This window comes from Oryzias melastigma, linkage group LG24 (genome assembly GCF_002922805.2).
Source record: "Oryzias melastigma strain HK-1 linkage group LG24, ASM292280v2, whole genome shotgun sequence".
Lineage (NCBI taxonomy): Eukaryota > Metazoa > Chordata > Actinopteri > Beloniformes > Adrianichthyidae > Oryzias > Oryzias melastigma.
In genome coordinates this window covers 1,711,902-1,737,036 of record NC_050535.1, presented here as the reverse complement: position 1 = coordinate 1,737,036, position 25,135 = coordinate 1,711,902, and the positions used below count along the sequence as shown (strand labels likewise).

At 38.2% G+C, this 25,135-nt stretch overlaps 2 protein-coding genes across 4 annotated transcripts in view; both read right to left on the bottom strand.

Annotated features, from left to right (window-relative positions):
* Positions 1–3,606, bottom strand: part of napbb (N-ethylmaleimide-sensitive factor attachment protein, beta b) — a 5,961-nt gene extending 2,355 nt beyond the window's left edge. Inside the window, exons 1-7 of the mRNA XM_024291898.2 lie at positions 3,242–3,606; positions 2,472–2,551; positions 2,277–2,393; positions 1,147–1,193; positions 781–858; positions 657–712; positions 497–581 (exon numbers count right to left, since the gene is read on the bottom strand). Of these exons, the coding sequence (XP_024147666.1) occupies positions 497–581; positions 657–712; positions 781–858; positions 1,147–1,193; positions 2,277–2,393; positions 2,472–2,551; positions 3,242–3,342 (564 nt within the window). The 5' untranslated portion in view covers positions 3,343–3,606. The remainder of the gene's footprint in view (positions 1–496; positions 582–656; positions 713–780; positions 859–1,146; positions 1,194–2,276; positions 2,394–2,471; positions 2,552–3,241) is intronic.
* Positions 3,607–7,193: 3,587 nt separating this feature from the next.
* Positions 7,194–24,146, bottom strand: gpcpd1 (glycerophosphocholine phosphodiesterase 1). Of its 3 annotated transcripts, XM_024291185.2 has the most exons (21): positions 22,131–22,457; positions 21,767–21,837; positions 21,432–21,522; positions 19,441–19,525; positions 18,386–18,461; positions 17,881–17,922; positions 17,628–17,751; positions 16,250–16,484; positions 16,016–16,178; positions 15,809–15,938; positions 15,675–15,729; positions 15,505–15,597; positions 15,348–15,422; positions 14,341–14,380; positions 14,063–14,121; positions 13,928–13,993; positions 13,717–13,853; positions 13,404–13,539; positions 13,171–13,331; positions 11,060–11,103; positions 7,894–8,086 (listed from the first exon to the last, which is right to left on the bottom strand). In XM_024291185.2, the coding sequence occupies exons 2-21, from the start codon at positions 21,813–21,815 to the stop codon at positions 8,043–8,045; spliced, it is 1,905 nt and encodes a 634-aa protein (XP_024146953.1). In that variant the 5' UTR covers positions 21,816–21,837; positions 22,131–22,457; the 3' UTR covers positions 7,894–8,042. The 3 variants fall into 3 exon arrangements, with proteins under 3 accessions (XP_024146951.1, XP_024146953.1, XP_024146952.1); XM_024291183.2 differs by lacking the exon at positions 11,060–11,103 and having other exon boundaries at positions 7,194–8,086; positions 22,131–22,455; XM_024291184.2 differs by lacking the exons at positions 11,060–11,103; positions 22,131–22,457 and adding an exon at positions 23,994–24,146 and having other exon boundaries at positions 7,900–8,086.
* Between the last annotated feature and the right edge of the window lie 989 nt (positions 24,147–25,135).

Below are 25,135 nucleotides of genomic sequence, written 5' to 3'. Positions count from 1 at the left end.
CCCAACAATCCTTAGTAGTTGCCAATTTTTTGCCAAATAAGCCAAAAAAGCTAGCACATTGCTAAAATAATACTTTAACGGAGAATTAGCCCAAAAAACCTCTGTAGATGCCTAATAAGTCAAAAAAGCTAGCATGTTGCTAAAACACTAGTTAAACACAGAATTACCCCAAAAAACCTAATTAGATGCTAAATTATCCAAAAACACTAGCACGTCGCTAAAATACTAGCTTAACTCAGAATTGGCCAAAAAAAACCTTTTTAAGATACTAAATTAGCCAAAAAATGTTAGCATATTGCTAAAGTATTAGCTAAACTCCAAATGAAAAACCTCTTTAGCAGTAATGTCCTTGACAGCTGAATGTTTTGATACCAAGATTACAGAACTCGCTGAAGGTGTGATTGAGTCTTCACGTCCCAAAAGGCGTATGAAGAAGAATAAAGAGAAACAGAATGACGAGAGTGAAAGCTGACTCAGCGTTCCCTCAAAGACAAACCTGCTCGTAGATCTCGATGGCTTTCTGGTACTGCTCCAGCTGAGCGCAGTAAGCTCCGACCTTCAGCAGACACTTGTTAGCAGAGCTGAGAAAACATGCAGACATTAAAACCAAGATTTATCTAGTTTAGCATCAAAGAAGCTTCAGCGAAGCTCCGTACCTGTTTGATTCTTCTCCTTTGTAGTAATCTGCAGCTTGTTCATAATGTGCAATAGCCTTTCAAAATAAAAGTCATGATTTAGTCTACAAATCCTAACAAGGGTTTGTGGTTTCAAACTTTCTACCTTTTCGATGTCCACGAGCTCAGACTCGTAGATCTCTGCGATGCTGATGTGGTGTTTGGCAGCGATGGTGAATCTTCCCTGGAGGAGGAAGAAGTGATCACAAGCCAATCAGAGCGCTCAAATTAAAAAGAGGAAGTCAGAAAAACCACCAGAAGTCTGATTTTTCAAAATAAATAATAAATGATGGAAATAAATTAACGTTTTCAATAAAATTAAATAAAAAAAAACATGTTGGATTATGGGAAAATGAAATGTTTGATAAATAAATGCGAGAATGTCCCAGTAGGAATGGTGCATTGTGGGATCAAAACTCTCCTTGCATCTCATGTATAACTGAGTTTTTCTCCATCACAAAGCTTGTCTTACCATGTCTGTGTAAATATCGATGGCAGCATTTAAACACTTGATTGCCTCTTTTAGCAGCATTAAGGAGGAAAAGGAGGAAAAGTTAGAATCTGGTCAACTGGAACACAGAAACGAGTTTGTGTGGAGTCGAATCGTCGTAAAGCCAATGAAAAATCAGATCGAAAATGTAAGAAAAATGTTTGGAGAACATGATGGAAATTTAAAAAGAAATTCTGAAAATGTGGGGGAAAATTTTGAGGAAATACTGAAAAGTTGACTAAAACATTTAGAGAACTAAAATATCTGTTTTTAATTGGATTTTATCAGGAAATCCCAATGAGATTAAATCTCTTTTTCAAGGGAAACCTGAGCTGAAAGGCACCATCACAAGACAATAAATGTGGTTAAACACTAAATTAGAAAAAAGAAAATGATTAGATTTAACAGTTTTTAAAAAAATATATATTTTTTATATTTTTTATTTAATTTCTATTTTTATTTCTTTTTTTAATATTTTATATTTAATTTCTATTTCCTATTTTTCTAATATATTTAATTTTTATTTTTTATTTTGTTAAATAAAATATTTTTATTCAATTTCTATTTTTTTATTTTCAAGAGAATACAGTGAAAGTTTCAAAGTTCAAAAATATTTTTAAAAATTATTTCTTTTCCCAATATTTTGTATTGAATTTGATTTTTTATTTCATTTTTTAAATGCAGTGTTTTATTTCTATTTTTTATTTTTATTTTTTATTATTTCTATTTTTTTCAATTTCTATTTCCCTTATTTTTAATATTTTTTTTATTTAATTTCTATTTTTTATTATGTCTATTTCCCTAATTTATAATAATTATTTTTTTAATTTATAGTTTTTATTTTTGTATATATTTAATTGTTTTAATTTTATCTGTATTTGTACATTTGTGGCAGCCCAAATAACAATAATTAAAACGTTAATTAGAAAGCTTTCCTTCAAAGCAATTCAATGGAAATAATCTAGTTTTCACATTTACAATCTGATTTTTCATTTATTTTACAAAGAACAGACGATTCTTACAATAAAACATTTTTAAAACTTTTAGGTTATTTGGCAGAATTCCTGATCAAAGAAACACAAAAACATGTAGTTTTATTTTGAAAGTCTTACCATTTGGGTCAGATTTCTTGTAGGCGTTTCCTGCATCGATGAAACTCGTAGCACAGTCGTGTTTGTTCTGCATCTGCATATGCAGACGTGCAGCCTTGCAGAAGGCGTTCCCAGCGGCTGGAGACGAAAAGGTAAATGTTTTAGATTTGGCACAAATAAACAAATAAATGAACGTCGGTGGGAATATCTGCTCACCGCTCCAGTTCTTGGCCATCTTGAACATGTTAGCAGCTCTGCAGTACATCTCACACGCCTCCTCCACTTTGTGAGGTCCTCTATGATTCATTACAGAGAATAATGAACAGAAACACGATGATTGTGTCACCAATTAATGACATTAGGTGATGACGGCATTATTAAATCACATCTTTACTGAGGCGTTCACTCTCAATAAAATTAGTATTTAATCTAAGTATTTAATGCACTTCACTGATCCAGAGAGAAATTATAAGAGATTAATAAATAATCTGTGCCAAAATAGTTAAATGTGAGTGAAATGTTTTTTAAACCTCAAAGAAAAACTTTAAATTTCAATTAAATTCTACAAAAATGTCTAAACTGTGCAATATGTATTATTTATTTGCTTTATTTATTTATTTTTAGTGATTATTAATACTAAAACCACTTTAATAAAGTTCTTTTATAATTTCAAAGAAAATTTGAATGGACAAACTAATAATTCCTCTAAATTTAACTATATTTACATATAAATAGATTAATTTGAAAAATTTCAAAAAGACAATGTGCTTTGTTTACATAGCAGATAAGCAGCTATTTAAGCTAACTGACCTAACATTTCATATTTATGATAATATATATTTTTTAATTTATCAATTCAACTTTTAAAACATTTTCATAGGTAAAAGTCGAAGCTTCCAGAAGGATTTCCTTCCAAAACCAGCAGTTGTAACTTTGAAGCTGCCCTGCTCTGCTAGCTGCTGCTGTTTGCTGCATTGCTGTCTTACCCTCCAAACATCCCGCCCAGGAAGGAACCAGAAGATTTGACTTTTTTGTCGGCGTCCGCCATTAGCTGAATCGCCTCCTTCTCTTTCCCAGAATTATCCATTTCCGGTTTGTGTTTGTGGAAGATAAAAACTTATGAAAGAGGAGAAATGCCCCGCGGAGGATTCTGTTGTGTACAGTGAGGATTACAGTCGGTTTAGCGTGGGCGTGACCCGGCCGGAGGCTTAAAGGGATTCTGAGGGGTTGTGGGAAATGAAGTGTCACGTGCCTTAACCAGAGCGCATCGTCACTGCGGAAAAACTACAACTCCCGAAGACATGGCTTACCTTTTTATTTTTACACCGGGGTTTTCATAAATTTCTTTAAAAAATAAAAATTTCGTAAGATTAAAAATTCTACATTTTGAGAGAATAAAAACATTAAAATATGATTTTTACAAAAACAAATGTAGTAAAATAATTGGAAAAAAATCAGCAATATACGGGAGTGAAGTTCTATTTATTCGTCATTTATGCTTTTAAAAAGTCTTATTTTGACAACGGAATAGTCCTGTTTTTAAGAAATAAAATATTACATTTAGCAAAATAACATTATTTTATGTATTAATTCATTATTTATTTTATTTTTCTTGTTTTATTTTTACATTTGTTGTTTTTGCAACTGTTTCGTGATAAACACACAAATATAAATAATAGATATAAAATAGATATAAATAAATAAGTTACAAAAAAACACACCAACAAAGGTGCTAATATAAACATTTATAGTGAACCTAACCATTTTGGTATAAATATTAAACACACAAAAGGAAATTGTCAGGAAAAAAATATACTGTTTTATAGTATGTATTTTGGCATTGTAGAAAAAGTTAAAAAACGTATAATCAGATGTAATTAAAATACATTTAAATTAGACAATTAGTGTTTCAACCGATTGATTAGCAGATCCATATTTTAATTTAAATTTTCTTTAATAATCTGTATTTATAGGCCTTTATTTTCCTTTTTTATTTACATTTAATGAGTTTAATTGCACTGTTCTACAATGTTTCTTTTAAATATAATTTGATTTGATGATGAAATATCCCTGTTTCACTGCAGATTGAGTTTATTTTACTTTAAATGCAGAACAGCTGATGTTTCAACAGCTGTAGAGTTTAAACCATAACATTTCTTCCCGTTATGGTTTCAACACAAAAACATTAATAACAATTGTTACTATATTTAGGAACACAATCAGAAGTCATACATTATTTTTTTCTTAACAATTAACCAAAAAATTGGCCAATTTAACTGATGTCAGGTTGATTATTTTGTCATAAGACAAAGTGAAATTGTTTTACTATTTCATTCATTTGAGGAAAATGTTCTAGCATGTTTGTATGTTACATTATAATGTACTGTTCTTGAATGTTGCACTAAAATATGTTCATAATATTAATTTAAAAAAAAACACTCAATGTCAATTTTAATGGAAGCAAATGGAGTGCAGGTCAATTGTCTGTACACCAGAGGGCGCTCTAGCTTCAAAACTACTTCAGTGAATTTTTTAGTCAGATTAAATTTCATTGCAACTTCCTGTAAAAATATACACAGCATGTTGTCACGAGTCTACTATGTACAGAAGATCATGTTCAGTATACAGTATTTTCAGTCACAAGTTTAAAATGTATTAGAAGTTTTTTAAGTCGTTACAATTTTTTTTTTATAATTTTGGATTCATAAATATTTAAATATCCAGCACAGTCAACAATTCCAATCAGGTAATATATTAAGTACTCAAAACACAGGATTTTAGTCTCTCTAATACTTGGTACTGGAATGAATTCTAAAACACAATAAAATGATGTGTAGGGAAGTCTTTATGACTCAAAAAAATAAAGATACTTAATATAAAAATATATGATTTTGTCCTAAAGAAATCAAACATGTAAAGTCAATTATGATGCTAAATTATTTCAAAGTAAATGTTACATTTTCGACATAAAAATTGAGCTTTTTTTATTTGTCTTTGTTTATTTTTATGACAAGAGGATCAGTTAACAGCTTCATTGACGTCAAACGTTTTCTCACCAGAAAAGCAGACGGCAGCTGGAAATGAAACGAGATTACAGTCAAAGTTTCAAAGTTCATGTTGACATTAAACGTACAGCCACTCCATAAACAGGAAATTGATTTTACTCTGTTCACTGACTGTACTTGAGGCTTCATTAATGATTCATGGAGTGACGATGTCAAAGATGTTTACTTTTTATAGCAAAGGGTGTAAATAATGAAAGATTTTTATGAAAATAAAAACCAAAACACAATCAAATGTTGATTAAAATCTAATTTTTATCATCTTGGGTTAATCTAATCTATTTTTGGATCACAAAAGCATTAAAATTAGAAGGTGTTAACATAATGATCACCATCATTTTAACTGATTTAAAGCTAAAACATGTTTTTTCCTTTAAAGTTTCAGCTTTAAAGTCATAAACTCCTCTGCGCTCTGCAGCAGTAAACGCTAATGAGGCGTTGAAGTGGAATGTTTCAGAGCAAACAAAGTCCTCCAGCAATCTCCACAAATTAAAGAGCTTTGTGTGGGTCTGAGTGGGAGGGGGGGTTAAAAGGATTTCCCACAAACCTGGCAACCCGGACGCTTGGATCCATAAAACATTGGTTCAGGATTCTCCTGAGGTCGTTCGGTTCATTCTCCTGATGTGCAGAAAATGCACGCTCAGCTAATATTTTATATTTGTCGACTTCATCATTTCTAAACGTTATGTTCACTTCCCTCGTCTTACGGGTCAGAAACGACCCACCCAACCCAAGAGACGACATGATTCACTGAACGTTGACTCTGATGATGAAAAGACCTGATTGTTACTCATCAGTTGTTTTTTAAACAATAAAAAAGATGATCAGTGAACATTTTTGAGTTTTTTTTTTCAACAAATAATAGTTTTCTTTAACATAGTAAAGATTTACTATTGTTGTTATAAAAATATTAATTATTAAATTGAAATGTTACAGAAAAAGTGTATTATTTTATATTTTTTAACAAGTGTGTGTGTAGATATTAGTGTGTGTTTAGATGTGTGTTTGTGTTCATGGGTGTGTTCTTGCACTTAGCCGTACTGAGGACCAGCGAGAGTTTTAAGACCAACAAAGTGAGGTCAGAATGTGTAAGTGAGGACATCTGATGGTCCTCACTGTTTTTGATGGCTCCACTCTACCCACAGATGCTTCTCTCTTAGTTTCTCACAAGTCCTCACTTTTGGCCAAAAATGATTTTTTTCCACTGGAATTTTCACACAGACTTTGCTCATTATCTCCCCCTACAGTTTTTTTCAGGCACTGCAGTTGTGAAAGTGCACACAGACGACAGGTATAATTGGGAACTACATTTAAATTATCCTACAACTAAAAACAGCAATCCGTGTTTGTGAAGGTTGAGTTTGATTCTTAAGGTTGTGTGTGGTGTTTGTGTAGTTGTGTAAGTGCAGCTGTTTCTGTCTGTAGCTGTATTTGTGCAACTATAGGTGTGCAGCTGTGATTGCAGCTTCATAGGTATGAAGGTGTCAGTGTTTGTGTAGGTGTCTGAGTGTAAAGCTGTAACAGTGTGAACGTGTAGGTGTGTTAGTGTATACTAGTTGTAAGTGTGTTTGTGTAACTATAGGTGTACAAGTGTGTCCATAGGAATGTATGCGCAGATGTCTGCATAAGAGTGTGTCTGTGGCCTTTGAACTTTTTCTGATCTTCAAATATTGTTATAATCAAGCCGACCTTTGACCCCGGCGGTTCCGCCCACATGTAAACAAAAACAAAGTCTCTAATGATGGAAAAGTCATAAAAGTTACTGTTTAAAAGGACGGTTTATGACTATAACTAAACCTAAAAGTGGGTCACTTTGTACCCACAATTAATGCACTTCCTGTTCTGCATTTCAGTATAAAAGCCTGACAAAGCCAGATGAAATATATTCCTTTATTGTATTTACACATAGATGCTCGTTCAGAACAACAACAATCATCGGATCAGAGATTGTGCGATGAGACGTTTACTGTACAAACATAATGTGTGATGTTTTGAGGTGACACAAAGATGTGTCCAGGAAGGAGCTGGTGGCAGAAAACGGTTCATTCAACATTGACGGCTCGTTTCCCTCCGAAGCCGGAGGCAAACGCGTGAAAACATTCATCGCTTTTTTTCGACTTCATAAGTTCAAAGGCGTGAGAAGGGGGTGCTTTCAGCTAAACCTCTTCGTTTCCATGGCGAAGCATCATCTTAAACTCGTGTATCTTCTAACAGAATCCGGTTCCGTCAGCGCAGTAAGACGTAAAAACAAGATCACGTGATCGTCCACAGTAGCACCACAAAGGCTTTGTTTCTCTGATGGCTTCTCTTCAGCTTGTTTTGGTTTTTATACACCTGTGATGCGTGCAAAAGTTTTCCTCCTCATAAACTTTAACGACAGCATTATCTACCTGAGGTTTTTAATTTCTTTAACAGGAAGAGATAAAGGTAAGCCTTTGACCTGCATCGTCCTGAAGACTCCTCAAGCTCAACAACACCTGGAAATGTGAAGAATAAATACAGAGAACCTCACAGGTGAGACGGGGGGCGAGACGGGGGAAGAACATGCTTTCAGTTGGTCGTTGTCAGCGTTCATGTGCGATTCAGGAAGAGCTGAGGCCCGAGTCAGACTCGGCGCTCCCGCAGGACGCGCACGGCGCCGGCGGGCAGGGGATGGAGTAGCAGGAGCAGGCGGAGCTCTTTAGGGTCTCCTCCGTGATCACCTCCTGCAGGGTGTGCTGCTCCTCTACCTGGAAGATGTTTGGCTGCTCGGCTTGGGCGTCACAGATACTACAAAATACAAAAAAAAAAATAATTTAATAGTATTTCACACCAAAGCTGCTAAGAAAACCTTTTCAAGCAGTTTCTGTTAGGAAGCTGTATGACATTTACAGAACAAATTGAAAAGCAAAACAATTAAGCGACGTGCAAACATTTTGTTTTAAATTCAGGAGGTCTTTTATCCCGACTGCCATGAGGTTTTATAACAGGCACTGCTGACTGCACATGTTGCTGCACATTTTATTGTATTTGCATTTTATCTGCACATTTTATTTATTTATTCTGCACATTTTATTTAGTCTGCACTTTCTATTTATTGATTTTATCATTCCTATTTTGAGGTAATTTTTAGAATTCTTTTTATCACACTCGTGTTTTTATTATGTTCATGTCCTGTTTATCTATGCTTTATTTTACTGAGTTGTTGATCTTATGTCTTTTTAGTGTGACTGCTGGTGTGCATGGTTGAGCTACAAGACAGGGAATTTCTCTCTGCAGAGATTAATAAAGTATCTATCTATCTATCTATCTATCTATCTATCTATGTTATTAATTCAGTTAAACTGACCTTTATTTCGAAAAAAAGGATTTTTTTCAGATAAATAATCATTTTTCTCTGATTTTTTTAAAAGAAAACTCCATCGTTCAGTTTAATACCTCAATTATGTCCAAAATATTTTTTATAAAATAACAAATTCAGTCTTAGATGCAAATGTGAAAATTTTTAAGGCTTTTAAGTTGATTTGTTAAACAGTATTCCTTCAGAATTATTTCCTCTAGTTTGGTTTTTCTTTGCATTGAATCCTCTGTGAATTCCAAGAAAAAAATAATCTTTTGTGTGTGTGTTTTTTGAGCATGGATTTTTCTGATGATATCAAGAAAATTAAGCTTAAAATTACATTTAAGAAGATTTCTTTACTCAAATTTTTGTGAATCAGGAGCAGAGGAGAAAATATAGTTTGAAAAAAATTGTACAAGCTTCCTACTCCCAGCTTTCAGCAATGGGGAGGGGAAAGGGGGCGGAGTTACTCTGCCCCACCAGCCCTGTCCACAACTCAGAGACGAATTTCTAATGAATTTCTGCCAATCTGGAGAAACTACATCCTACACATATATTATATAAAATAAATAACCGAAGAAGAACCAGATCTGCAGCTTTTTGAATGAGCAGCTTTACAATCCAGCTCCTTTATTCTTTGAACAAGCAGGTGAGTCAAAGGTGAGCAGACAATATATTTGGGAGGCTCCAAATATATCAAGGTAGGACCTGTGGAAAAACGTCTTTGATGATGAATGGAGTTTAGGTGGTTTCCACAGACCAGCGTGAAGCAGGTTCCATTCAAAACAAGCAGAAAAGAAAGAAATCCTCATGCATTCAAAACCATTTGTCTGAACAGCAGCCGCATCAAATGCAACATTTAGCATTCAATTACTTCCAAAGCTCAGGCATAAAATAATAAAAAAAAGTCAGTTTCAGCCTAAAACTGTCCTCCAGAATGATGAACATGGCAGTTGACCAATCATCAACTCAGTTAGGATTAAACCTTTAGTCACAACGGCCCATACGGGCAGATACGGGCTGTAAAACCTGTACAGGTAACCCACATGAAGCCGTAGAGAGAAAATGTTAATATTTTTTCTATGGGTATGCTGCGGGCAAGAAGTTGTGTTGAACACTAATGCCTCGTATCCACTGGTCGGTCATGACCGAAACAATTCATACTGTTTTTGGTGGACCATTAGTTGTAGGACCATAGAAAAATGAAACGGCCCAGTTAGGGCGGAGCTACTGCCGTCACACGATGAAATCCTCTGATTGGCAGGAAGGTATTTCAACAACAGTCCAAGTAGTGCTTGTCCCGACTCAAGACCCAAGACTAAAGTTTTGTCCCATTGTCGGCTGGACAATCTTGCACTCATCAATCTATCTATCTTCTTCTATTCATCCAGGACCCGGTCATGGGGACAGCAGTCTAAGGAGACTTTCCCAGAATTCCCTCTACTAGGCCACTTCCTCCAGCTCCTCTGGGAGGGAACCCGACGCGTTCCCAGGACAAGCTGGAGAGATTACATCTCCTGAGTCTTCCCTGGGGCCTCCGCCCACTGGGACATAGTCGTAACATCTCCTCAGGGAGGCGTCCAGGAGGCATCTGAAACAGATGCCCGAGACACCTCAACTGGCTCCTCTTGATATGAAGGAGAAGCGACTCCCTGAGCTTTCTTCAGGTGACTGAGCTCCTCCCCCGATCTCTAAGGGAGCGCCCAGCCACCCTCCGGAGAAAACTCATTTCAGCCGCTTGTAGTTGGGATCTCGTTCTTTCGGTCATGACCCAGAGCTCATGACCATAAGGGAGTACTGGAACGAAGATCAACCGGTAAATTGAAATCTTTGCTTTCTGACTCAGCTCTCTCTTCCCCACAGTGGACCGGTGCAGCAACTGCACGAACGCCACTCCAATCCACCAGTCAATCTCACATTACAATCTTTCCTCACCTGAGGAAACAGCACTCCACGCACCCAGAGAAGACAAACGACCTTCTTGCAAAGAATATTAAAGTCTCTGCATTCAGTATTCCTCCCTTACTCGGGGGATTAAGGACCGGAAGCAAGCCAAATCCGGGAATACGGACAACCGCTGTAGTCAAACCATTAAGTCCCACAGCTACATCATCGGTTTACACCTCGCATGTGCCAGACTATTCTAAACCTGCCATGAGCGGACTGGTCTGGTAGGGACCGGTCAGTGGAAACAAGGCTTTATACAAGACATAAGGGCACCTGTACAGGTCAAACCCCTGAAGGGGTCATGTGACTAAGGTATCGAGAAACTCTGAAGTCAACTGTCTCATGTGTCATGATTGACTGTTCCTGCCGCATCGCATGAGAAAAATGCATTCCTGTACTGACTGAAGAAGCCGGAACAAACTAAAGGGGAGGAGGGAGGGGTGAGTAAAGTAAAGCAGGAGAGGCATTACAGGAACCTGGAGAGGTTGAGTCAAAATACGGCATCAAGTTTTCACAAATTCTGTAGAAAAAAAAAGAGGGAACATTATGGACAAGAAGCTTTTTTGCCATCTGTATCACAAACATTCCTCCTCAACTAGTTAAACTCATATCTCTCATTTCGGACTTAGTTTCCCCCACAGGTGTGCCCAGGGCTCTGTCCTGGGGCCTCTTTTCCTTCTCTAGTGAACGTTTTATTCATCACACCTGACTATACTCTTCCACCCATTTCCTTGACTGACTGCCTTCTACTGTGAGACGGTAGTCAGTAAAGGTGGAGATGTAGAGAAGGGTGTCATCTGCATAGGATAGACGTAATATTCACTTCTATGCTATGCAGATGACACCCTGCTCTACATCTCCACTACATCTGACTCCACTCTTCCACACATTTCCCTTACTGACTGCCTTCTTGCAATAGAATCTTGGTTCACCTCAAATTTCCTAAAACGAAATGCCAAAGCCACCGTAAATAGAATCCAGAACTTCTCTGTCTACCTCTACAATCGGGTAAAGAGTCTGGGTATCATCTTGAGAAGCACCTTCAACTTGCATGTCAACAACAACACCCAGTCTGCCTATCTCCACCTCCACAGTATCTGCCTGCCGTCCCGGTCCACAGCCTTGTTACTTCCCACCCGGATTACTGGAGTTCTCTAAATTCATCCGTAATCCTGGCCCACCAAACCTTTCAGATCTCATTCATGCCTCTACACCCACTCGTTCCCTCAGATCCTCCTCCTCTCTCCAGTTGGTTGTCCCGATTTATAACTCACCTTTTCTGTTTGGTACACTACACAAACCGCCCCACCCCCAAAAAATGATGACATCACAGCGGGAGAAACCATCAAAAATCAATGAATTAATCTCTTAAGTGGCTCAAAAAATATTTCAAAAACCACTAATGAAACCAAAACACATGTGCCAGCGATATCTAAAGGAAGTTCTGAATTATTATGGGATGGCCACAAGATCTATGCTTGGCAGCAATTTTCTGGCAAAGTGTGTAATTTGGCTATTTTCAAATTTTTGCACAATATGGACAAAGCAAACTTTTTTCACACTCAAGCCACCAATTTAAGTCTACAGGTTTCATTGACATTTGACCTTGGAAAGAGGCCGCCATCCATCTTGAATAAAAAAAATAAAAAAAAATAAAAAATTAAAAAACACTTTCTATAAATTTAAACTCCTTCTAAGGATTTCAATCTATTCTAACTCTTGGAGCATCATTTGGAAGCTACCCAGTAAAGCATGTAGGTTTTAGCTGTACATTTTTAACAGCGCTAGCATAACTAGCTTACAAAAGTGGAGTTTTTGTGTCGCTTCAACATTTTTTTTACGAATATATTGTGAAAATGTAATACATGCACCATCGGCTCAAACTGAACAAAACCATATGAGCGTGGCTAACAAAAAACCTCCTTTGCTAAGGAAATCCAAACATTTACTTTAGCTGATTGTTCTAAAAATCACGCAGATTTGTTTGTCGCAACCAGCAGACCAAAAAATAAATAAATTGCTATGGAGATAAAACAACGATGAACCCACCATTATGAAAAAAGTATTTTTTTTGTATTAATCTGTCATATGCAGCCAATGAGGGGGGAGGGGCATTGAAGCCGCTCAGAGCTTTAATTACTATTATTTCAATCTGACTGCAGACGCTCTGCAGACGTCTGGGTCAAAGAGCAGATCTGTGTGGAAGTGAAACAGCTGAACACACAGGTTCTGTTACCACACCACCCTGAGAGGAAAGCAGCAACATGAGCTGCAACAGAGAACAACGGCGTAAGCCTTCAGCTTCACGTTCTGCAGTCTGGAAAGGCTTCACAACAAAACAAACCCAGACCTGTTCCTCCGTTTCCAGACAAAAACAATAAAAGAAGAGGGCGGAGTCTAGACTGCAAGTCAAAAACAATGAGGAGTGTTTAGCAGCAGATACTTTTAGACCTTAAAAAGTAACTATATGTCATCGTAAAAGCAGATCTCAAAAGCAAGCGTGCTGACACAACCGGTCCAACAAAACTTCTACTCCATGTGAGTCCTGTTACGATGAAGACCGCCGTCTTCCACGGAGGTGACCCACCTGTCATAGATGAGCCCATCGATGCCCTCCTCCCTCAGCTTCCTTCTGGTCTCGTGCTCGTTGTTGTCGTCCCCCCAGCTGAAGACCACCAGGCCTTTGGACTGAGCCTCTTCGATGTAGTTAAGGTTCTTTAGAAGCTCTTCGGTGTGAGCACTGATGCCCTGGAGGAACAAGCACCACTCTTTAGGATTCAGACCCTCTTCTGGTCAACAACAGACGCACAAGCGGCTCACCAGAATGTTTTCGCTCTGTGCAAAGCTGATGGCGATTTGAGTGGTCTGACAGCGAAGGTCCATCAGCTCGGGGTATTTCTCTGAGATGCCCTGAGTCAGGAAGAGGATGGGATACTTGTTCTGCTTGTGCCGCACCCTGAAGGACAAAAAGAACGAAGGTTTGCCTAAAAAACATGTTCTCAGGGATCATTGTAATCTTCACTAAAGCCGGATGGAATGTTGGAAGGAGATTTAGGGAATAATCTGCAGTTTAATTGAGGTAGAAAGAGCTTGTTTAGGATGAGAAGAAGCCGATTAGCTCCGGTGGACTCACATGGTGCAAATATCTGGGTCAAAACAGGAGAAGATGATGCGTCTTTTTCCCGCTTTCTGCAGAACGCAGGACAGGATGGTGTCCAGGAAGGTGTTCATGTTGAAGTAGGACGAGAGGTTTCCGTCCCACGATCCGTCCTGGAAACGCAAGCAGCCATCTGCTGATTCTACGGCTTTTCAATGAGCTTTAAGTTTGGACTCGTCTTCCCAACCTTCATCTGACTGATCCACTTCAGCTCGATGTTGAAGCCCACGGTTTCCGGAACGGCTTGGAAGATCTGTGGAGCGGCAGGCGGTCAGCGGGAAAGCAGGAGAGCCGGAGAGGACTTTGAATTGACGGTTTGTACCTGAGACAGCGACGGGAACGGCTGATGTTCGTCGATCTCATCCTCATCTTCTAGAAGATCTGCAAACACGAGAAGAACAGTCTCTCTGCTGATTCAATCTCACTAAACACGGAATGACCTTGACTGAATCTGTGCAGGAATGTTAGTCTGCACATTTATAGTCATCTGTGATAAGGGTCTGTTGCCTAATAATCAATAACCTTCGCCTAAAACTTTAATCCGATTTCCAAAACGAAGAAAAACAAAGAGATGAAGGACGAGTAGAATGGTATGCGTACCTTTGTGGTCACTTCCTGTCATTGCCGTGACGTGGGCCAGCTGTTCGTAAACACAAAAGACAAAATCTGTCATTTCAGTTTTTAAAGTCCCACTATGACCATTTTTTTATTTAAAAAAACGTTCTCAGTAGTATTTGATTAAGGGTATTTAATTATGATTAAGAAGTTTTTAACAAAAATCCCAAAACCTAAATGTCCTAAAAAGCTATTTTTCATGTTGATCTGAAGCCTCTGTTTCCAAACTCTCCTCTGAGGGGGCGTGGCTTTTGGTTCTCAGCAGCTCCGTCTGGCATATATTAAAACAATGAAGCTTAAAACTACATTTGTGAGGATTTCTTTATTCAAATGAAGGAGCAGGATGAACAAATGCAGTTGGAGAAAGATCATATTCGTCATGTAGAAAATATGTTGGGCGGGGCCATAAGTTCTCAGCTCGGTCCCGCCCTCAACTCAGAGGTGAATTTCTGCAAAACTACTGCCACTCTGCAGAAACTATGTCCAAGAAAACAACTGTTTTTTATATTTTTTTTTATTTTGGTTAAAATGGATCTTTAACTGTCTGTATAATATAAATCAGCAAAACATTTGCACAAAATCTGATTGTTCTCTTGAATTTTATGATTTTTTCTTATTTATATGGAGACGATAATAAAAAGTTCCACTATTTTATTTTTTCATAACAAAACATAAACCGTGAGGCAGACAGAACAGTGAACACAAGCTAGTTCTCGCGAGATCTTGTTGTTTTGGTTGCGGTGTAGAGCTACTCAAAGAGGCTGTGTTAGCTAGCGGTTGGGAGTACAGGTGAAAAACAAAAGTAAAACAGTGAAGGACGGTCACAATAATTATTTAAATATTGCCTTGTCTGCATTTTAAATCAATACAAGTATTGCCAACAAGTTATTGCGATATATCGCAATGTATTGCAAAATTTAATGAAATATCACGATGTTTCAAGATGTTTCAAGATATTTCGCACTAGTGAAACTGTTCAGGAAGCTCCTCACCTTCAAAAGCTGCAGCTGGTCAAATGTCAGATCTTTGACCGGCACCTCGATCAGCTCCAGTTTCTTGTCGTTTTTCTGTGGAATCGGAGGTGAAACGAATCAGAGCGAGAGAAGGCGGAGCAAAGAAATAAATAAATAAAAGAGCGTCTTAACGGACCTTCTTAGTGGAGATGCAGCAGGTCAGATCGTGGTAGACGATGGGAACGGAGTCCTTGGAGAGGTGAACATCAAACTCAACGAAGGCCGCACCCTGCAGGCACACACAGGCGGTATAGAGGAGAGCCGCACAAGGAGGCGGGGCCTACCACCAGGTCAGGGCGTACTCACATGACTGGCTGCACTCATGAACGAGGCAACGGTGTTCTCTCTGACTTTGTGGTGCCTGTGCATGGAAAGATAATGATACACGTATGAAACAGAAAAACGGATGAACAGGAGGGATTCTGGGAGATCTCTCTCACTTTGCTGCATGAGTGCTGCCGGCTCCTCTGTGGCCCACATCCACCGCGCCCCTCTTCTTCCAGTGCTTGGTGTACGAGGAGCTCATGTCACACTGCAGCCCCCGGATGGGACGGATTACCAGGTAATCCACTAGAATCCACAACACCAACAAGCTTTTATTCTGAGGAATTATCCATCACTCACTTCAATCCAACCGGACTTCCTACCTCTAACTTTCCCGATGGTTTGCCTGGAGTTCCGTCCCATGATGGGAAGCGTGACCACGCCGCTGTCCTTCCCACTCTCCATAAGGAGGGAGGACAGCAGACAGGCGGTCCCCAAGAGGCCGGGATGGACGTCCCCCTGGACCACGTGTTCGCTCAGGTCCTCCTGTGGTCAGAGCTCTCCATCAGTAACGGTGCGCCGCGCTCGCCGTCCCATCCGCTGAAGACGGCGCTCACCTCAAAGAACTCGAAGGTGAGCTCCAGGTTGTCCGGATCCATGGTGTGGATGCTGTACTCCGTCCACTGGGAGGGATCCAGGGCGTATCCGCACTCCGGCTGGGAGTGGCGGGATTTGTAGCCGCTGGCGCTGATCTTGCTGATCTCAAGAGTGGTGCTCATCGTCTGCCAAGAGGGACTGTGCTCATCATCCTCGTCTTCCTCCTCCTCAAACCCTTCTAATGTGAGCTTGATCCTGTGGAAGAGGATTACAAACAAATGTCATTTGAATTAAACTCAAACTTTTGTTTTTTAAATGTGTCAGGAAACTGAAAACTGTTACCATCAAGCAAAAACTCGCTAAAAGTGAACAACCCCGCCCCCAAAAATGATGTCATCACAGCTGCAAAAACTGTTAACTAAGTGAATGAGGCCAAAATCTCGTGTGGGTCTCATTTTTTTTTTCAAAATCCACCAAAACATGTGACAAGGATATTTGAAACAAGCTTAGAAGTTATTACGGGATGGCACCAGAACTTATCCCTTAGTGTTCATTTTGTGGCAAAATCTTAATGATGGCGATGTTTACATTTTTTTTACAAAATGGGAAAAAAAACTTGAAATTTCACACACATGCCGCCAGGTTAAGTCTACAATCACAATGATTTGTTGTTAACCTTTAACCTCAGGAAGAGGCAACCATCTAGAATAAAAACAAAAGAAACATTTTTTTAAGTACAGTCTACAAATTAAAACTCCTCCAAGGAATTTCATTCTATTATCCCTTAACTCCTCAAGCATCTTTAAGGCTTTTTAGGGAAAAAATGTGAATTTAGCTATAGATTTTGAAAGGTGTTTCTCCATTGCTCGCACATTTTTAACAAGAACATGGTGATAATGTTATTGTTTGCTCAAGTTGAACAAAACGATATAACATACGATATGAACACATTAGGATTGTGGATTTAGTTAGCAAAAAACCTCTGTTGCTATGAAAATTCAACATTTTACTGTTGCAGATGGTTTTAAAAATTACGTAGAACTATTCATCATCCCCAGGCGACCAAAAAAGTCAATGGTTGCTATGGAGATGAAACCAAAAGAAATGTGCTATTTAGAAAAAAGTGTTTTTATGATTTTGTCATAAACTGGAGGGGGGAGGGGCAGACTAATGGGGGTGGGTGGCACCTGCGGACCATACATCACCACTGGTAACTTTAATTATTAATTATTCTGGTTTTAACTACTTGAACACTTTTAATAATTGAATTTCCTTGTTTTTAAATGACTGATCCCAGTGATTTTATTGCCATTAAATTATTTATTTAATATATCAATGAGTATTGACCTAAGAACACTTTTCTAATTTCATAAAGTACTTCCTCGTACGGATTCCTACCTGAAGCGTGACCTCTTGAACTTCTTCTTAGTGACAGACACCGGAGCGTGTTTGCAGAAGTGCAAACGCAGCCGGATGTCCGTCTGGCACGTCAGCCACCCAGAGTCCACACAGTTCGCCCCATCTGTTGGTGAAAAGGACGGCATGCCGTTAGTCCGCCGTGAATGCCGACCCACAGAGGAGGCGCCAGCTACAACAACAGAGAGCCGATTGTTCCCCGATGATGAACCGGAGCAGCTCATGAGACACTCACTGTGAAGTCCAAACTGGCCGTCGTCGATTTCCTGGTTTGGTGCTGAAATAAGCAAAAAAATATGTTATTTGTTGTAAACTATCTAATAAAAAAGTAATTTGTGTCTTAATCTGACTTTGGGTTAAACATTGCATGTTTACACAACACCCTTTTATGTAAAATATTAGCAGGATACTTCAGAAGGATGTTCTGATTGAAGTAAAGCTTTATTCACAGAGCTATGGGATCAAACAGGATATCAAGCAGTTTTTAATCTGCAGCTAATCTTCCTATCGAGTTCAAACTAAAAAAAGAGCTTTGTTTGCATAAAGCTAACACAAAGGAATCCTAACAATGGTTACACTCGTATCAGCTACACAGCAGTGTTTCCTCTTTTGTTGTAGATTTATCCAGCAAGACACATCCTCTCCCACAGATTTCTCTTTCCACTGCCCCCCAAAAAAACATTTTCTTTAGACATCAAAAAAACTGAAAGGCAGCAGATCCGTGTGCGCTGATTCTATACCTGTGGGCCTCATCGTCCGGGGGCGATGATGGGTCTCCCACATATTGACTATCACCTGACAGGGACCACCTGCACTCTGAAATTCCAATGTTGGGTACAATGTTAGGATCTCGGCCTGAGCCGGGACACTTCTTTGGACTAAAGAGGGGAAAGGACGAGTTAGAGGACGGAAGTCTGCCACCAGGGGGCGGAAATCTGAAACTGGGATTTCTTCGGGAAATAAAAGCAGCCCAGAAAAAATACTCTTTTAAATAATAATATATCTTAAATATGACATCACATTTAAATCAGTTAAATACAGTAGGAGGAGTTACTTTAGATATGCTGATTGAAAAATGTTTGTGAGTTTGTAAAAGCTAGTAAATATTCAGAAACACACAAGGAATGACAAACAAAAACAACAGGAAGTCAATCAAAAGAGAGAAAAAAAAATCAGAAAACAACCAACATTTTTCACTTTACGGACGCCGCCATGTTGGAGCCAGACAACAGCAGTGATTGGTCCGAGTGGGTCTACATTCCACTCTCACCAATCAGGAGTAAGCTTATTGGAAGGCCACACCCCTACCACTTCAAAGCAAGCTACAGGAAATCTGTAAAACGTTTTGAACATTTGGGCCAGAAGGCTCCGCCTACTTTTACTAAGGCATCTCATAGGTCAGTATATAACTTGAAAAATAAAAGGATAATCAATTGATGTTTATTTCTTTGTAAAACTCTATGGGATTTTGGCTTTTTTGGAACCAGCAGGTTCGGAAGTGATGTGGTCTCATCTTTCTGATTTCAAAACAAACCTGAACCCACACGGACGTGAAAACGGCGGCTTTACAATGACCCACAAACCACTATCACTGTTTAAAATGCGCTGACACGCCAGGTCTGAGCAGGGTTCACATGTAGGTGAATAATGACGTGAATGTCAATACTTTATGTAACAGAGACACAACAGAAGATAGAGTTGGAATGTTACACTAAGGGGGGAGGGGTTCCAAAAGCCGGCAGTAAACTATCTACCACACAACTGCAGACTAAAGTTAAAGCATGAAAACACGTACCTTCGCTTCCAGAAAGAAGCCTTTGAAGTAGCGATATTTGGTTACGGCGCCTCGAGGAACTTGGACGGTGGTGGTCCAGGTGTGTCTGCAGATGAAAGCCAGAAGGTTTACTCAACGTTTCACCAAAGACAGAAATAACACTCGTTTAGGAATGACTTTAAACTCCAATCATGTTTTGACCTTTTCGAATCGTACTTTGATTGTGATTATGTCATTAAATCCAAAAACGTATTGTTTTCTAGGAGATGGTTTTGGCATAACAGCAGGAATTCATAAGAAATTCTCCACTGAGTTGTTGGTTGGAACTGTTCGCCCCACCCCCATCCGTTCCCGCTAGCTTACAGCACCCCCTCCCCCAATGCTACGTTCACACCGGGCTCGGAATCACGTGTTCCAGCGACTATATTCAAGGAAGCGTTTATGCAAACTAATGTATAGGTCCATTTTGAGCTTTGAGGTTTAAAACTCTCAAATTCACACGATGCTATGCACATTTTTTTAGGCAGCCATTGGACGCGCGTTGAAAATGAAATCAATAGAGCTTTGACCAACAAGAGAATCTGCTTTGTTAGCAGCGTATGGAGAGCGTCCTTTTTAATTTAATGGAAATACTAACTGTTTGACAATTGATCATGAATTGCAGTTTCTACCGGATTCGAGTTATAGGACACAAAGTCTTTCATTTATCGGAATAAAGTAGGGTGTGCATCGGCAACAGTCTGGCAACACAGTACATGTCATGATACAATACATGTTGCGGTACGTATTACATCGTGATACACGTGGCTAGTGCTAGGTAAACCATTCAATTCTTTTTTTCAATTCTTTTGATCCTCTCAATTCAATTTTGAAATCACACATTTAGACACATTTGTTAAGAAATACATTAACAGTCTACTTTATGTTTTGAGTATATTTATATTAATCTGATACAGTTCACATACTGTAAAATGTATTAACGAAATATTGAGATTGTTAATGTCATACAGTGCTACATGGATTCTCTAATTGAGAAGTTCTAACTAAAATATTCAGATCATTAACATTGTAAACATTGTTCCGTTTCTCCTGGAGGACGTTTCAGTTTGGCCACTAGGTGGCGATCGCACTACAGTAGTATACCTTATTTCAGAAGAAGAAAGTATGAGGAAAAACATGTGTTTTAGACCAAAAATAGTTACTTTAAAAAATATTTCCTTAAATGAGTTTGAAAAATTCATTTAAAAATGTTCATTTAGTCAGCAATGTATGTTTAGGTCGACTGAGTGTTAGCATTAGCCATCCTATGGGAAATTCCATTAAACGTTACCATCAAGCTAGCGGACTTTAGTTTTATGTGCTAAATCGTTCATTTTTTATGAATCGATTATTGATCTGTTAAGTTTAAATCGATACAGAGCGATTAATCGGTTTTATTAACCCAGCCCTTCACATAGCATGACACGGTACGTATCCTAATGTATCCCAAGACTAAATTATATGTTTGATTAAACAAAAATCACATAAAAATTGCCTAAGCAGTATTTTAAATTGATACAAGTTTTGCGATATTTCACCGAATCAATGTTTTCTTACACCCATAGAATAGACCTGTTAAAGACGTTTCCGACATTTCACACCAAGCCTCTGTGAGTACATGTGCTAGCATCGGGTCGGGACTGCATTTAGCACGTTTTTGATTACGTATCATATGCTTGGTGTGTACGTAGCATGACATGGGCAGTGCAACAAAAATAGCGAACAATATTTACGCCGTAAAGTTTGTATCCAGTTGCCAGCTCAGATGAAGACGTATTTAGTCGTCTGCAAGTGAATCTATCAGAACGGAGCAGTGGAAGCTTGTAGCCCCGCCCTTTTTTCTACATCACAACTACAAGCTTTTTCAAATGGCATTTTTTCGGCTGCTCCTGATTCACAGATATTTGAACTTTGAGCCTAATTACCTCAGAAAATTTTTTTTTTTAATCGGAGTGGGTCTAAAAAAAACTTACGCTTCATCTCCAACAGGATGTAAGATGACGGCACGTTGGTAGCCCCAACATCCCAGAGCTTCACAGCTGCCAACAACTGCAATCACTTCCCCTATGAGGGTGGAGACACATTTTTTACATTCACGGATTAATACTTTTTTTAAGTGTGTTTAAAACTAAATTGGTACAAAATGTTCCAAATTGTTTGCCGAACAACTGAGCCAAGAAAGTACTAAATATTAAAACAGTATTTATAGATCAGAAGGAACAGCCAGCAGAGCTACTAAATATAAGTCAAGGTTCATGTTGCAGATACTTTCCAGGAACTCTGCAGCTCAGTTTAGGTTTGAACATACCTGGAGATGTCTCCCCCCTGACAGAAAGTGACACCTGAGTGGTCTCCATGGTCCCCCCGAATGGAAAAAGACTGGAGGGGCAAAAAAATATAGAAGTTGGACATTTGTCTGTGTGAACTCTACAGTATCTGGAGGGTTGAGCAATCTGTCAGGTGATAAGAGCCAGGTGGCTGCAGCAGCTGAAGCTCCCCGCAACACGTCACGTTGTTTATTCGGGCGTCCAGCTGCGCAGAAACGCTTTTACGAGCTCGGTGACCTACAGCCACACGGGAGCTTTCGTGGCATGATGGGTAATTACTCCATAATAGCTCAAATCGAAAGAAAATAGCGTAAGAAGCAAAAACTTGCCGTATTTTCTTTTTACCTTAATAGTGTTGACAACCCTGATCCGGTTATTCACAGCCTCAAGGCTTCAAATTAAAAACAACTCCGGCTCGAGTATCCCGCGGAGAAATACCGGTCCGTTCAACGACAGCCATAGCAGACGCACATCGGCTAACAATCAATGCCGGGCTCAATTAAAAATTAAAATACCGGAAATACAACGACATAAATATTTTCTGCACCAAAAACAAATATAAAAAAATTCCGAACGCGTTTGCCCGCAACGACGTTTAATGAAACTGAAACTCTGACACGAAGTACTTTTGTAAATATCTCATTGCTGCCAATCACAAACAAAGAGCTTGTCTGACTTCCGGTAAGCACCTCCAAAGTAAAATATTTGTTTATCATTATGGATGCCTTTACACGTTCAAAAGAAGTTTTCTTCGAAGTATTTAATAAAGACTTTTTATACCATTTGACTTGTTTTATCTCAATTAACAATTGAAAAAGTTTATTTGTAGCCTTTAGTGCAATAACAACAACCAAAATATGATAAATAGTGTTTATATTAGCATATAGTTTTGCTATTATTTGTGTAATCATCTCCTGGACATGATATGTGTGTTTGAGAATGTTAATAATGACATTGATAGCCGTTTAATTGTAAAGAAGAGCATTAAATATATTAATATTACACTAAAAAAATTTTTTTTCCTTTCTAAATGTCGTTTGTGTTATCCTACATAATGTAGTTTATTTGATTTTAATGGATAACCGTTGAAAACACAACGTTATTTTTGATGAATGTTTTATTTTGGTAGTATTTTGGTGCAATCTGGAATCTAGACTTCCGCTTCCCTCCCTTCAGACCGGTTCATACCGCCCGGCGCCGGATCTGTGGCTCGTGTCAGTTTTGCTGCAGTCTTGGAAACACCCATAGACTGTATATTTTTTTTTACAGTCTATGGAAACACCTTTGTGGAATAAACAGCGCCAAAAGCCTCGAGGTTTTGTTCCGAAACGGAGTGTTCGAACTCCGCCCGTGACAAACTGAACTTTACGACAACACGTGGAACTACGGACGGATCAGCCAAGAAATAAATCACAAAAAAATGAAACCCAAAGACATTTTTTTCGTTTGGCCAAACCCTTTTTTAGTCTTAATTTCCCGTAGAATACCATAAAACATTTTAAATTATGTGTTTTTATTAACAAATGATATGCAAATGCATGACAAGCTCCACTAAAATACTTTTATAGATTAAAAAAAATCAACATACAGATTTGTTTTTCATTTGGAAAAATAAGAAGTTTTATGTAAATTAATCTTTAAATTAACAATTTACATGTTTTAACGTGCAAATAAGTTGTTTTAGACTGTTTACAAATGAGACTGTCTAAGCAGATGGCTTTAAGTATCCCTTTTGTGCAAATTAAAAGGATGAATTTGCTTTTTAATTAATGCCTGTTTATTAAGATGCACTTTAAAAAAAACTAAATTGAATGACTTTTGCCTCACAAAACCATAAACATCACAAAAATCAAGTTATTCAAAACCAAAAGCATGTTCCTGGCTCTATCTAGTGGTGAAAATGAATACAGCATCAAAAAACACATGCCCACTTCCTTATAAACATTCAGGATTTGTTGTAAATCATGAGCTGTTTTTCTGTTGAATTCCTTTATTTTGGTGAATTTATAACCGCCTAATGAAGAGTGAAGTAAACATTTATGTTCTTAAAGAACTGACTAGGTACTATTACAACCGAAAAGGTCGATTTTCTTCTTCTAAAACTAACACTAAACACTTTGATGAAAGTGAATACTCTACAACCAAGTAAAGTTGAAGTGTGTTAGTTAGAGTAAATAGTATTTTGGAACAAACCAAAGGAATCTTTACCTTTATTTGATGCAGGATACCAGCAACCAGGCTCATGGAAATTGTCGAAAGGAAAATTCACAAGTAACACTTAAACATAAGCTAAACCGTAACGGCTCTAGCGCGTACAGCAAGATTATAATGACAAGGAGAAAAAAAAAAACTGGATAAGCAGGTTTTTTTTTTGCAGCACCGATTGGCTAAATTAGAGCTCACAAGAGAGAAAAATCCCCGACCCTTCACTTAGTGCAATTTAGAGGTAAACAAGAAGAAAAATCAGTGCTGGTTTGATTTCAGGGTCTGTAAAAAGACAAAATATTAGACAACAGGAACGAGCTGCACACCAGCAGTTATCAAAGGTATCACCGCTCGTCTCGTGTAGGTGGAAAGTGGGAATGAAGGTCAGAGTGGACGTTACAGGACGTTCTCAAAACATTATGAAACAAACTTGGAGGAAGACTTCAGAGGAGCTGAAGGGTTAAAGCGTGGAGGTGAAGAAACAGAAAACTACTTCTGAATGAGATTCCACTTTCCAGCCATTCAAGCAGATAATATCTCGTGTCTTCCAGGGGAAAAGTTTTTTTATTTAAAATAGCTCACAATGAAGCTGAAACTGAGAGATCTGGAGTTGTGTTACACTTATTCTTTTATCATTATCACGTTTTTATTTGTTTTACTTCTTTTCTTGACAACATATTTCTCTGCACACACTTATGCTGTAAAGAAAGAAATATGTTGTATGGTGGATATTTCTCTGCACATATATGCATTTCTATTGTTATTGCTATTATAATAGAATTTTCTGTGATTTTTTTGTAGTACAAAAAACTATTTAGGCACTTGGTTAAAACACTACGGAGCACCAAAAGGGACAAAGTTTAAAAAAAAAAGCATTTTTTTTCTACCAGATATAACTTCTGGTGCTTACCAGACACTATCTTGTAATTTTTTTCCTACTTCAGTTTCCCTTTAGGGGCTCCAAAAAAAAATCTTTAAGTAAAAACGTCCTGAGAAACTTGCTCTGTATGCAGATGACACAATTTTTTTTGCAAGGAAAAAAATTAGAATATGCATATAAAAATTAGGAAGGTTAAAGGTAAATATTGGTTTTATAATAATAAGCTTCCATTGAGCTTGAAATGTCTCAAAGTATAAATTAATAT